Source organism: Canis aureus, chromosome 21, assembly GCF_053574225.1.
Source record: "Canis aureus isolate CA01 chromosome 21, VMU_Caureus_v.1.0, whole genome shotgun sequence".
Taxonomy (NCBI): Eukaryota; Metazoa; Chordata; class Mammalia; order Carnivora; family Canidae; genus Canis; species Canis aureus.
In genome coordinates, this window is record NC_135631.1 from 17,540,300 (window position 1) to 17,552,609 (window position 12,310).

A 12,310-nucleotide genomic window follows, 5' to 3' on the forward strand; every position below is an offset into this window, starting at 1 on the left:
ACTGGAATCCTGCCCTGTGTGCCTCCCGGCTGTGGAATGGGGAGGAGGGCATCTCCCAGAGGCAGCTCCATCTCTGGAGGCCTTCATTGATGGCCTTCATTGACGGGTGGGCCTGAGGAATCACCCTCCACACACGCAGCCTCTGCCCTTTTGGGGCTCGCACAGTTTACCAGGCCAGAACTGGAGTTGGGCTTCTGAGAGGGGCGCTTTAGCCAGGATCAGGCCATGCTGGAGCTCTGCACCTTTGGCTCTCCAGGTGCCCCTCCATGGCAGTCTTCTGCCTTTGGGGTTTGAGTCTCAGGGTTGTTCATCCTGTGTTTAAGCCCCCTTAACTAGGATAAAATGGGGGAACTTATGAGTGAGCTTGAAAACCCTATGCAGAGTCCCTGGATAAAACCAGGAACGGCTAAGATTCTGATTTCACTGCCAATGAAAACCCATCCCTTAACGCTCACTACAAGAGGGGGGGACTCGCCCTCACAATTTCGTTCGATGTTGAATCCATACCGTGGATTTGGAGACCTCAGAGGGGAGATGCAGGGGTGAGGCTTCCCCTGCAGCTTCCACCTCTAGACCTGGAAGCATCACTGGGTTTCCCGGGACCTGTGACTACTCTTCCACACTCTGGTCCTGGAGGTACATCTGAGGTTGTCCCCGGAAGGCCTAGCACTCCTCTTTATCTGAACTAAGGAGGGAGCTTTCAAGTAGGGAAGAATAGAGGGTGCTGTGGTCCAGGTCAGCAAGCTCCTCCAAAAGAGAAGCTGACCCAGATCACATCCAGGGGAACACAGTTTCATGTGAGTGTCCCCTAAACTTGTGTGGTTATCACCAGTCCCTTCTGATTGAGTGCCAAGCTCAATGTATCCCTTTAGCTACCTCCATGAACCCTGTCTCCAAAAAAAAAAAAAAAAAAAACCTTAAGAAAAAGGTAGTCTGTTGGGAAGAGTGTGAGGAAGGGGACAAGAAATAGAGGGTTAGCCCTGAGATGGGAAGACAGGGGTCTCAGGATGAGAAAGGGCAGAGGGAGGCCAAGAGAGCTGAGTGGGCCAGGGCCTGGGAGAAGGGGCGAGGAGGCAGGGCCGGCATGCCTCTGCTGCGGGCCGGAGCTCTTTTCACATTGTGCTACTGTCTGCACCTACCACTAGCAGTGCAATGTTAAAAGGGCATTGGCCGCGTAGCACTACCCAGCGCCGGCTGCCTCCTCAGCATCAAGACTTCCTCTCCCATCTGGGCGCCAATCAGCTGTCCTCCTGGTGAGCATCTGGGAAGCCTATTAGTAGCCATACTAACAGCTCACATGTATGGAAGCACTTCCACCACGTGCTAGACACTTCAGAGTGGTGGTGAGACCGAATAACTTCTTGGCAAGTAACCTCCCCCATTTGACAGATGAAAAAACTGAGAGCCAGACTGGCACCACGGCCACGGTTATACAGCCCTTAAATTGCAGAGCCTAGATAGAACCCTGTCCTAAGTCTGACAGCTCTCCCATTTTTTTGTGGACCTATCTGGAGAGAGGGTGGAGTGGGTTCGGTCCAGGGAGAGGGTACCTGAGCAGAGGGGTTGGAGGGTTTGGATGCCACCTGCTGGTTGTATGAGGGTATCTTCCAAAGCCTCAAACCTTGGGGATCCCTGGGTGGCGCAGCGGTTTAGCGCCTGCCTTTGGCCCAGGGCGCGATCCTGGAGACCCGGGATCGAATCCCACGTCAGGCTCCCGGTGCATGGAGCCTGCTTCTCCCTCTGCCTGTGTCTCTGCCTCTCTCTCTCTCTCTCTCATGAATAAATAAATTAAAAATCTTAAAAAAAAAAAAAAAACAAAGCCTCAAACCTTTAAGGACAAAAGTGGTGGCTTGTCTCAGAAGAGTTCCTGGGGTTGGAGGGTAGATGGGGAAGGTTGAGAGAGTCACTGATAAGACCTCCACAAGAAAGAGTGGGTGCACAGTGAAGGAAAAGAGCTAACCCTCACCAGTGGCAAGGATCTGTCCCTCTAGCATCCTGCACCTGCAGCTCTTAGGGCACAGAAAGGAGACCCCATCTTCACCTGTAGTTCCCAGCGTGACCCCGCTGGGACATACAGGGGATTTCATAGTGATGCTTCTCCAGGGCCCACCTGTCTGAGCATCCACGGTTTGGACAAGTACTGTCCATGGCCTGACCTTAAAAATTAAGTCGGATCCCTGGGTCCAAGGCCACTAAATGATTCCTTCCAGAGAGATTACAAAGAACTCTCTACCCCTCTTCTCTTTCCCACGGTATCTACGTATGTAGCTTAGTCAGAATTTGTGAGGGCAGGGCAGATTTGGGGAGCTTTAAGAAGGTAGCTTATTTGTGCCTGCTTTTCAGGGTTAGCATTGGGGTCTGAGAAGAGAAGCCTTCCTCCTCTTCGGTGCTAGGATTTCAGGTCCCTTGCTGGATGGAGCCTGAGAGCAGCCTCTCTGGCATCAGTGGGCGTGCAGAACCTGAGCGATGGGACAGACTGCTCTGAGGCACGGAGGTGTGGGACATCATTCCTTCGTGGCTTGCATTTGCCTTCTTGCATCTCTGGGTCTTCGGCTTCCCTTCTGCCTTTCTGCCCAGACAGCCTCTCCGTTCAGATGTTGACAGTTAGCTTATGTCCCTTACTTTCTTCCATGTATTAATATTTCTGTTTGAGCCTCTTTGGGCACAAACAGCCATTTGATGATGTCACTCCCCTCTTATTAGAAAACAAGAATTTTTCAGTGTTTTCCCAATACCCTTGGGATGAAATCTAGATCCCCAAATGGTCTGTCTTTCCTGTGTTCTCTCTCTCTCTCTCTCTCTCTCTTTCTCTCTCTTTCTCTTTCTCCCCCCCCCCCCCCCCCACTGGCACTTCCACTCTGGCTCGCAGTTTTCTCTGCCTGAATCAGGCCCCCTCCCTTTGTCCCCTTGTGCCCACCTGATGGCTCCTCCGCTACCTCCCATCAGTCATCACTTCTATGAAATCTACTGAAGTCTTCCTTGATGCCTCAAATCTAGGCTAAGCCTTTCCTAGGAGCTCCCGAGCCTACCCTTCCTACCACCACCACTGCCCAGAGCCCTTGTCCCCTGGCCCTGGATTTGCCCGGTTATTGTTTTGTCCTCCCACCAGACTGAAAGTCCCCCGAAGTCAGCCTTGTTCATCATTGCATCCCTAGTGCTGAACACAAGGCCTGGCCGGTCACAGGTGCTCTACAAAGATCTGCGGTATCAGTGAATGAACCAGAATAACAAGCTAGTGTACACCCCTCCAAAAAAATACTTCTATAATGTGCACAGTCCACCCTGCCGTTGTCTGTGACCCAGCAAACAACAGTGGGAATTTCACATCACTGCCAAGGAACTGCGCGTGGGTCACACAGCACCGATGCTGTGATTTTAAGCCCTTAGTTCCACTTGGTCCCTGCTGCCCAGGGCAGCACCTTGGTTGATCGATTTTCTGTTCAGCCTTCTGTGTGGCCACAAGCTGACCCGAACATTTAAAAAATCAGGCTGAAAGGCAGTGGGACCAAGAATACACTGGTTCAGGGATGAGCCCCTTTCCAGGTACCCCATCCTGGATCCTGGCACAACCGGGTTCATTGTCCAGGGCTCTGGAAGAGGAGCTGACCTGGATGCTCCCGCTGGGACACCGCTCAATAAAAGTTCCCTCTTCACTAAGCTAATCTCATCCGAAGACCCATCCTCTGGCTAAAGCTCCAGTGGGGTCTCAGCACGGACGGAGCAGTTGCTGCCCTCTAGTGGCCCGAAGGGACAGGCCCCAGGGGGGTGGTGACAGGACCCTATACTGAAGGTGCTCGGGAAGGAAAGTCAAGAGGACAGAGTGCCTCCCAGTTGCTTTTCCCCTTTTTATTAAAAATAGACCCAAACACTTTATGTATCATACAAAAGTTTCTTTCGCTGGTGGCAGCCACGAAGGAAGCCTGGCCCCGTGGTACTGCTGTCCCACCTCCCCTCCACGGGACCGTGGCCCCGGGAGCAGCGGCTGGGCCTCAGCATGCCCAGAAAGCCCGCTCGCTCTGGAAGCAGCCGACCGGGGTGGGGGGTGTCCCAGGAGCAGCTTGCCCACCCCACCCACTGGCGAAGGGTAGATACTCCGAAAGTGCCTCTTTAGTGCCAAGATGAGCAAACAAGTGGAGTGAAATGGAAACCCCTGTGATTCTTTTATTTCCCAGGGCTTGGGATCTGGGATTTTTTTTTTCCCTTCCACCCCCGAATCCTTTCTCCTGCGAACGGGGGTGGGAAGCTTTACCGTCAGAGACTGGTGTCTCACGGTGTCTGAGGCCAAAATTTCACTCCAACACCAGCCCCTTCTCATCTGCTACTCCCGTGGCCTGGGACCTACCAGCCCCGTGTCTAAGGCTTGTCCTCCATTCACCCAGAAGAGAGGTTAGGGCCAACACGGATCCTTCCACGGTCCTCTGCCTGCCTTATACCCTGCCATTACCTCCATTCTCAGGACCTCAGCGTTAGAAGGACCCGCGACCATCTGTCTCTCCCTGAGCCTTGAACACCCCTGGGGTACCCCGGGCCCCTGTTCCCAAGGGGCCTAGGAGTGACGAGGTGGGAGGGGTGGTGGGAGTTGGGTTCCCCCCAGGGGTGGGGCAGTACTCATGCTGGTATGGACTGCTTGGCAGGGCCAGGGGACAGGTGTGGGGAGGGTGGGCATGCGGAGGGAGGGCACAGCCTGCCTGAGCCCCTCAGTCCCAGCCGTTGTCCTTCACCATGTGTGACATTTCAATGATGTATTTCCCCTCCTTGTACTTCTGGCTCGTCTCAAAAGCCTGCTCCTGGTGGAGGGGAAGCAGTGAATGTAGGACAAAACAGACACCCCCCACCTCCTCCTACCTGGTGTCCCCCCTCCCCCGCCCCCAGGGGCTGCCGCCCAGTCCAACCCAGCAGCTCCCTCTTGCCTCTCGGGACCACGCAACACCCTGCAGTGGTCACTGGGGCTCGGAGGGCCACACAGCACCTGTCCACGTAGAGGCTCGCCCCGTCTCCGGGTACTTACATACTTCCAGCCCAGGGTGGTCTTGCAGCTCTCGCAGAAAATGTCAGCTACCGAGTGGAGCCCCGTGAGCAGGAGACGCTGCTCAGCCGGTCCGCAGCCCACGTTGACCCTGTCTCGGGAAACACGAAGGACCCAGCACCGGTGGAGTTGCTCTGCCAGTTCGGGCCCCCCAAGAGCCCCAAGGAACTTCCATCTGGGAGTGCTCCCCCGCCCCCTGGAAGCCCTGCCGGCAGCTCCGGCCCCCAGGACTAGTGGCTGGGCCTCCTCTCTCCGGGGAGTCAGTTCTGCCCAGACTCTCCACGACACAAGCTGCGGACTGAGTTTCTGAACCCCTTTGCGAAAGGAGAGGCAAAAGCCGAAGGTGCAAGGCCACCTGCTGATGGCTCACCCCCTTTGTCCACACTCTGACGCACGCGCACATACACAAAGAGAGAGGGAGACTCACACGGAGTTAAACAGGTAGGCTCGGCCATGGCTCCCTTGGAAAGACTGTGGAGACATAGGACAGACGGTGACTGCGGGGTGGCCCGAGGGCCCCACTGCCAGCATGCCCCAGGGGTGAGGAGGAGGGCGGACGGCTTTGTGGCCTCTCCCCTCGGTGAGTCTGGATGATCCCCGTTGGGACAGAAAAGAGAGGAGTGGTGGTCCCCCACCTGGTGTACCTTGGAAATAAGCTCATCATGTTTGGCCAGGTGTGCGCGGCAGTGGACGCAGCTGTAGGTGCGGTGGCAACGGGGCAGGTAGCTGCGGAATGTCTTGGCGGGGAGGCAGGCGGGGCCCGGGCCAGGATCGCAGCTGGGCATGACCGGCTGGAGGACGATGCCCTGGCGGGCCGGAGGGGCTGGCGCCGTGCAGCCCCCACACAGACGGTCGCAGGTGAAGCAGCGGAGCAGGTTGGCTAGAGCCGTGTTTCAGGGCAGGAGAGATGTGGGGGGGCTGCCCGGCCAGGGCCCCCCCAGACGTGAACCAGATAGAAATGGAAGTCACCTGCAAAGAGGAAAGAGTGCATCAGGAGAGTCTTGACCTCCCGAAGAGCCCCTCCTCAGGGGGAATGGAGAAGACCGCATCTTTGGAGACCCTCAGCGTGCCATCCCACTGTCTCTCAGGCCCCTGGAATCCCGGCTCTGCTGGTGGCCGGTCCAGGCCTCCGGTGCCACAGGCGGGGACGCAGTGTCTGTCCCTCCTGGGGCGGGAGGAGCCTTTACCAGTCTCCACCGAGAGCAGCCTGCTGCTACCAACGCTGCCATGGGAGCAACGTCATCGGCGGCGAGTGTCCTCTCCTGGGCTTCAGCCCTTTTGTGAGGGTCTGCATCCCATATGTGCTGGCAGGCTCGGGTTCAGAGCGTTTTACAAGTTGGGGAAGCCTGGCAGGTTTTCTCTTCTGCGCCTCTATTTGCAATGCAATTGGTCCTTCACAGATTTGGGAGGGGAGGGGGGGAGGCCAGCCCAGAAGGCAGGTACACACACACCCTAGTCAGCCCTCTCCTGGGGGCTGAAGTCCTGCACCCTGGGAACTAGAATTTCATAGATATCTCCTTTGCTACCAGAGACCTCAGACGTGGCCCCTCGCCAGCCCTGCACTTTGGCCCACTCATTCCAGCTCAGAAACAGCAACTGGCTCTTCTCTCAGCCTCTGAGCCCCTTGATCTATATACTGCTCTTTGCTCACTGTTGCCTTAGCCTCAGTTAAAGACTTGGACATACAGCCCTAGGAGAGAAAATACCTTTCTTTCAGGCAACTCTAACAGCTGGAAGCAATGGGAAATGGGGATCACGTCGGGGAAGGCCGCATTCTGGGGCTAAGTGGTGTGCTGTGGGAGCAACGGGCAGCAGAAGTGGGGGGGGACTCCTGTTTTCCAAACCTATGCTTTGGGGTACAAGGCAGAGCATGTTTCCACCTTCCTCCTGGGGTAGGGACCAACAGCAGTGACTCTGTGGGTGACATTAGATAAAATTGCTAGGTTCTCATTAGGAAGGCCGAGGAAGATGTCATTATCTGCCCAGACTCCAGCCCCGAAGTGGCTGAGGGTGCTAGAGGCAGCAGATAAGAAGGGAGGGGTCATCTGTTGGCTCTGATAAGTGGGTGAAGTCCCGCCTTTTTCTCCATGGTGCCTTCGGGCCTGTGATGGGTGATTTTTTTCAGAGGTGCCAGTTGGGTGCTCTGGCAATGCAAGACCACTAAGCAGAGTAGAGGCGGTGTGGCTGCGAGTGGCCAGGGCACACAGGCTCTCGTCCTGTCCTCTGCGGTGGCCGCCTGTGCCCCAGCTGTTCCAGCCTTTCCTGGGCCCGCCAGGTAGTCTCTCTGCAGAACCCCAGAAGAGCCCATCTTCAGTTTGAGGTCCTCTACCCCTGGCTGGGCCCTAGAAAGACACCTTGAGCTGAGTTCAGGGTGACATTGGGCTCCGGCCGCAGGAGATGGGCCTTTCTCACCAGCATCCAGTGTTCAGTGCCCACTTCCCAGGTCTGCCTTCAACTTTGCCTGTGAGTTCCCCTCTGCTGCGCTCCACCTACTGCACCGGCCAGGGGGCTTGCACTGGGTCCCAGCTCGCCAGGTCCTTCTCCAGCCCGCAGCTCGCCTCCCTCCCTCTCTCCCCAGCTTCCCCATCAGGCCAAGGAGAGGCTGCCCAGAAGGCCAGAGAATCACTCACAGGAGGGGGAGCAGGGGGTCATCGCTTCCCGGGCTCAGATCACAGGCAGATTCAAGTTGGGCAAATGAAGAAAAAAACAAAGGCAACCTGAGCACCAGGGAGAGGATGTTCCCCCAAGTGAGATGGGGCTGGACCGTGGGAGGTGGGGGCGAGAGAGCGCTGGCGGGTAGGGAGGGGGGGTGCTGAGCAACCAGCGCTGACAGCAGAGGTGCCCAGGAGGAGGCTCCAGGAACCAGGTGCGAATCCTGTGGCTGGGGGTGGGGGGACACGACACCTGCTCACAGTGATTTTCTCATCTGCTCCGAGGCTTCACCTCCCCCCCCTCCCCAGGCTGGCATTCTCGGCATGGTATGGTCCAAATAATTAGCAGCGCAGCCAGCTCCCCGGGCGGGCGGGCTTCGGGGGTCTGCACCAGCAGCAAAACAATAACCAGTGAGGCCTGATGCAGCAGCCAAAGTTGCCGGGAAATAAGTGCGGGAACCGTCAGAGCTCGGAGAGGGATGGAGGAGCTGAGAGAGAGGAGCCGAGGCAGCGGGGAGGGGGAAGGGAGGACAAAGGGTGGATGAATAATGCTTTTGCGATGGGGAGAAAGCAACACGCAGCAGGAGGAGGAAATTTGCAAAGGGGAAAAAAATTCATTTGGAGAAGGGCTGCCCCCTCACCTTGAGGTCTGCTCCAGAGATCTCCGTCTATCTCTCTCTCTCTCTCAATCTCTCAATCTCTCTGCTCACTCTTCTCTCTTCTCTTTCCGCTCCTTCAATGGGGAAGGGGATGGGGGCGGGGGAGGGGAGTTAGGGGCTCGGGCCTGGGGCTGCCAAGCTGGCCAGCTGCTGGGGGGCCAGAGGTTGTCTCTCGTCTGTACCCCGGTCTGTGGGTGAATGTAGCTGTGTGTTGTGGAACTGCATCATAACACTGTGAGTCATCCGTCCCCCCACCCCCTCACCTCCCACGTCAGAGCAGGGCTGGGAGACACAGGAGGCGGGTCGGCAGGAAGGGAGGGGGCAGGCATCAGGGATGGGTCTAGAGAAGGGTGCAGGGGGGTGGGAGCAGAGGGCCGGCCGGCTGGGGAGGCGGGATGCTAGAGGAGAGGCTGGTTGCTGAGGAGAAGGCAGCGTGGCCAAGGAGACGGAAGGAACCTGGGGAAAGGATGGGGCTGGGCAAGGATGGAGTAGGGGCGGCAGGGCTGGAGGAAGGGAGGCGGCCAGGCGGTGACAGTGAGAGATGGATGCAGAGTCAGGCGTGTGCACACACATCCAAGATGATACGTTCCCCATCTCAGCTCGGACGCCAGCCCTGACGCAGGGAAAAGGAAGACATATTAATTGTCACACGGGGCCAACTGTGCCCCCAAGCTTGAACCGGGTGCTTCCAAGCCTCAGAGCCTCAGCTTGATGCCCCTGAAGGACTCCTAGATGGAGTCTGACCTCTCTCGAGCAGGCACCTCTTCTCAGCTACCTCCACGTTCCTTGTGCTTCGTGAACAGAGACGCCCACATTACGTAAGCTTCTCCACCGGGCTGTAAACTTTGAGAAAGGTCCTCTGGGCAACTCCTGTCTGCATCCCGGGACTGCAGTGCCTAGCGCAGAGCTTCCCGACGGAAGATGATCACACACCGGCAGTGGAGCTGCATCTTCAGACGTGGTCCAAGTGTCTGGCGCTGGTGTCAGAGAGACCTTAGAATAGCAGCTCTGCCAGTATAGTCACCAGGAACCGCTGGGAACTTACTGATCCTTTTTGTGCTGCTCCGTTTCCTCTTCTGCTAAGTGAAGCTCATGATACTGACCTCATGGAGATGTGAGAGTGAAGCGAGGTAACATGTAAACACCTAAAAAGTGCCTGGCACGTGATAAGCACTTAGTAAACCGTAGCTACTTCAAAACGGTGTTCTCCACTTAATACCCTTAAACCCAGAGAGGATTTACTATTAAGTTCTGATATCTCAAGAGACGTGTACCAAATCTCTTTCTTATGAAGAACCTCTATGTTTCGGTGCTATTTTTCTATCAGCTTCCAATTATATTTCATTTGACTCAGATTCTGTTTCTCATGGAGTGCTGTCCTGTGTATATCTCTGAAGTATGTGGACAGAACATATCCTTTTTTTTTTTAAGATTTTATTTATTTATTCATGAGAGACACAGAGAGAGAGAGAGAGAGAGAGAGAGAGGCAGAGACACAGGCAGAGGGAGAAGCAGGCTCTATGCAGGGAGCCCCACGTGGGACTCGATTCCGGGTCTCCAGGATCACACCCCGGGCTGCAGGCAACGCCAAACCACTGCGCCACCGGGGCTGCCTGACAGAACATATCCTCTAAGATAAAACCCCCAATTTCTTTAAAGGATTTTTTAAAAAAGATTATTTATTTATTCATATTTATTCATGAGACACAAGCTGAGTCACCCGGGCTGCCCCCAAACCCCAATTTCTAACGGAGGCTAGCTACCATCTAGAAAATGAAGTGTGACAAAGATAGGTACTCAGGGAGGACAGCTCGTGGGTCATTTTTCTTTTCACATGTAAGGAAGGGAAGCGTAGGTCAATGGTGGGTAATGGGAAGCATTGCTAGCTGGGTATGAAAAAATATAAGGAATTCTGAAGATTTAACCAAGGAAGATTCTGGGGTTGAAGATAAATTCTGAAACACAGTGCAGGTGCCTTGAGTGATATTATCAGAGGTTTGGAACTAAGAGGGAGACTTGGGTAAAGAAGGAAGTGTTTCTGTACGGGCAGTGGATGAGAGAGGAAAGGTAAGCAGAGGAGGGATTTGAGGAACTATTGAGGAAAACAATGGGAAGTGGGAAAAAATGTAGGTGAGTAGTCCTTAAGGCAAGGATGGAAAGTTTGGAAGCAGAAAAGGGATGCCAATTAATTTAACTCAGGAAGAAAATGATCAAGGGTTTAGTTGGTGAGAATGAAAAAGACATGAAGACAGTCTTCTTTGGGGGGTGTGGAGATGGCAGGAATGCTTGGTGTAAGATGACAAGGGAGAAAAGGAGTGCAGGCAAGCCTAGATGCTGTAAATACTGTGCCCTCACTCTGTTTAAGAAGTAAGTTGGAGGGGATCCCTGGGTGGCGCAGCAGTTTGGCGCCTGCCTTTGGCCCAGGGCGTGATCCTGAAGACCCGGGATCAAATCCCATGTCAGGCTCCCGGTGCATGAAGCCTGCTTCTCCCTCTGCCTGTGTCTCTGCCTCTCTCTCTCTCTCTGTGTGATGTGACTATCATAAATAAATAAAAATTAAAAAAAATAAAGAAGTGAGTTGGAGGGACGCCTTGACTGGCTCACTAGGTGAAGTATGGGACTCCTGATCTCCGTGCTGTGAGTCAGAGTCCCATATTGAAGGTAGACATTACTTTATTTAAAAATAAGTGAAATGGGAGATAGTCTAAAGGCGGGGAGAGGTTTCTTTTCCCTAAATTCAGCTTGAGATGGCTGCACAAATAAGCCAAATAAAGATGACCTTCAGATAATTGGGAGAAATTGCCTCAAGGGAGAGAGTGTGGAGGCGAAGAAAGAGATCTGGGAAATAGACTGCTGGGAAAGAGGAGAGGCTGAGCTCATTCAGGGAGGGAATTTGCAAACAGAAGCCTGGAACTGAAGTTTTGAAGGATGGTGAATGGTTACGGGATACCTGAGAGTTCACAGGAGAACTAACGCATGTGTGGTGAACGAATGAATTAAAGTAAACCATCAAGGACTAAGCCGTAGAAAGTGAGGATGGCACTGCCTGCTGACAGAATGAGTGTGAAGGTAAGAGTGGGTGTGAAAGAGCCAACCCAGAAAATTGTCCCAGGCTTCTTGATCCCGAGTAACCATGAGAGCCGGACTGAAGAAAGTACTCATCTATAAAGAGGGGGTGACAATTATAGTATGTGTTTCATAGGGTTCCTGAGAGGATTACATGAATTTACACCTGCAAAGCTCATTGAACAGTACCTGGCATCTAACACTACCTGTTTGCTATCATGATAACTGGACTCGGACTCCCAAATCCTGAGTTTGAGTCCTAACATGGGCAAATCCCTTCCCCTGTCTCTGTCCTCCTTTGAAATTGGGAGATCATACCACTGACTTTACACGTTGGCTGAGAAAGAAAATACTGGAAAGGGCTTTAAAAAATTCAGACTGGGCAGCCCAGATGGCTCAGCGGTTTAGTGCCGCTTGCAGCCCAGGGCGTGATCCAGGAGACCCGGGATCGAGTCCCACGTCGGGCTCCCTGCATGGAGCCTGCTTCTCTCTCTGCCTGTGTCTCTGCCTTTCTCTCTGTGTCTCTCATGAATAAACAAATAAAATATTAAAAAAAAATAAAAAATTGAAACTGCTGTGTATGTGGATGGCATTATAAGAGCTCCCCCTCCTCAACCTATAATAAAAACTCAAAAGCTAACGTCAGATGCTGTGTTACACTGTGTTACACTGTGCTTAGGACTTTACATGAGTCATCCATGCAATCTTTAAAACGACTTTAAGAGGTTGGGTACTGTTATTATCCCTGTTTTACAGACAAGAAACTGGGTCTCAGAGAGTTAGCCTGATTTGCCCAAAGCCACACAGCGAGAAAGTGGCCGAGCAGAGCACAGATTCCAAAGCCCAAGCTCGCGAGGCTGATGGATGCGGCCCCAACTGCTGCCTGCGGGGTAGGTGGGCGGCCTTGT

At 54.2% G+C, this 12,310-nt stretch overlaps 1 protein-coding gene across 2 annotated transcripts; it reads right to left on the minus strand.

The window, feature by feature from the left end:
* Nucleotides 1–3,831: 3,831 nt before the first annotated feature.
* YPEL4 (yippee like 4) lies at nucleotides 3,832–8,567 on the minus strand. 2 transcript variants are annotated; one of them, XM_077863358.1, is made up of 5 exons: nucleotides 8,319–8,567; nucleotides 5,671–5,995; nucleotides 5,454–5,497; nucleotides 5,009–5,117; nucleotides 3,832–4,787 (listed from the first exon to the last, which is right to left on the minus strand). In XM_077863358.1, the coding sequence occupies exons 2-5, from the start codon at nucleotides 5,809–5,811 to the stop codon at nucleotides 4,698–4,700; spliced, it is 384 nt and encodes a 127-aa protein (XP_077719484.1). In that variant the 5' UTR covers nucleotides 5,812–5,995; nucleotides 8,319–8,567; the 3' UTR covers nucleotides 3,832–4,697. The 2 variants fall into 2 exon arrangements, with proteins under 2 accessions (XP_077719484.1, XP_077719485.1); XM_077863359.1 differs by lacking the exon at nucleotides 8,319–8,567 and adding an exon at nucleotides 7,657–7,804.
* Nucleotides 8,568–12,310: the final 3,743 nt, after the last annotated feature.

Bases quoted from the DNA above. Each gene is read 5' to 3' on its own strand.
- YPEL4 (XM_077863358.1), bottom strand. From the start codon at position 5,811: ATGCCCAGCTGCGATCCTGGCCCGGGCCCCGCCTGCCTCCCCGCCAAG. The intron at 5,498-5,670 runs GTACACCAGGTG...ATGTCTCCACAG, and splicing joins ATGATGAGCTTATTTCCAAG to TCTTTCCAAGGGAGCCATGG. The intron at 4,788-5,008 runs GTAAGTACCCGG...CCCCTCCACCAG, and splicing joins CCACCCTGGGCTGGAAGTAT to GAGCAGGCTTTTGAGACGAG.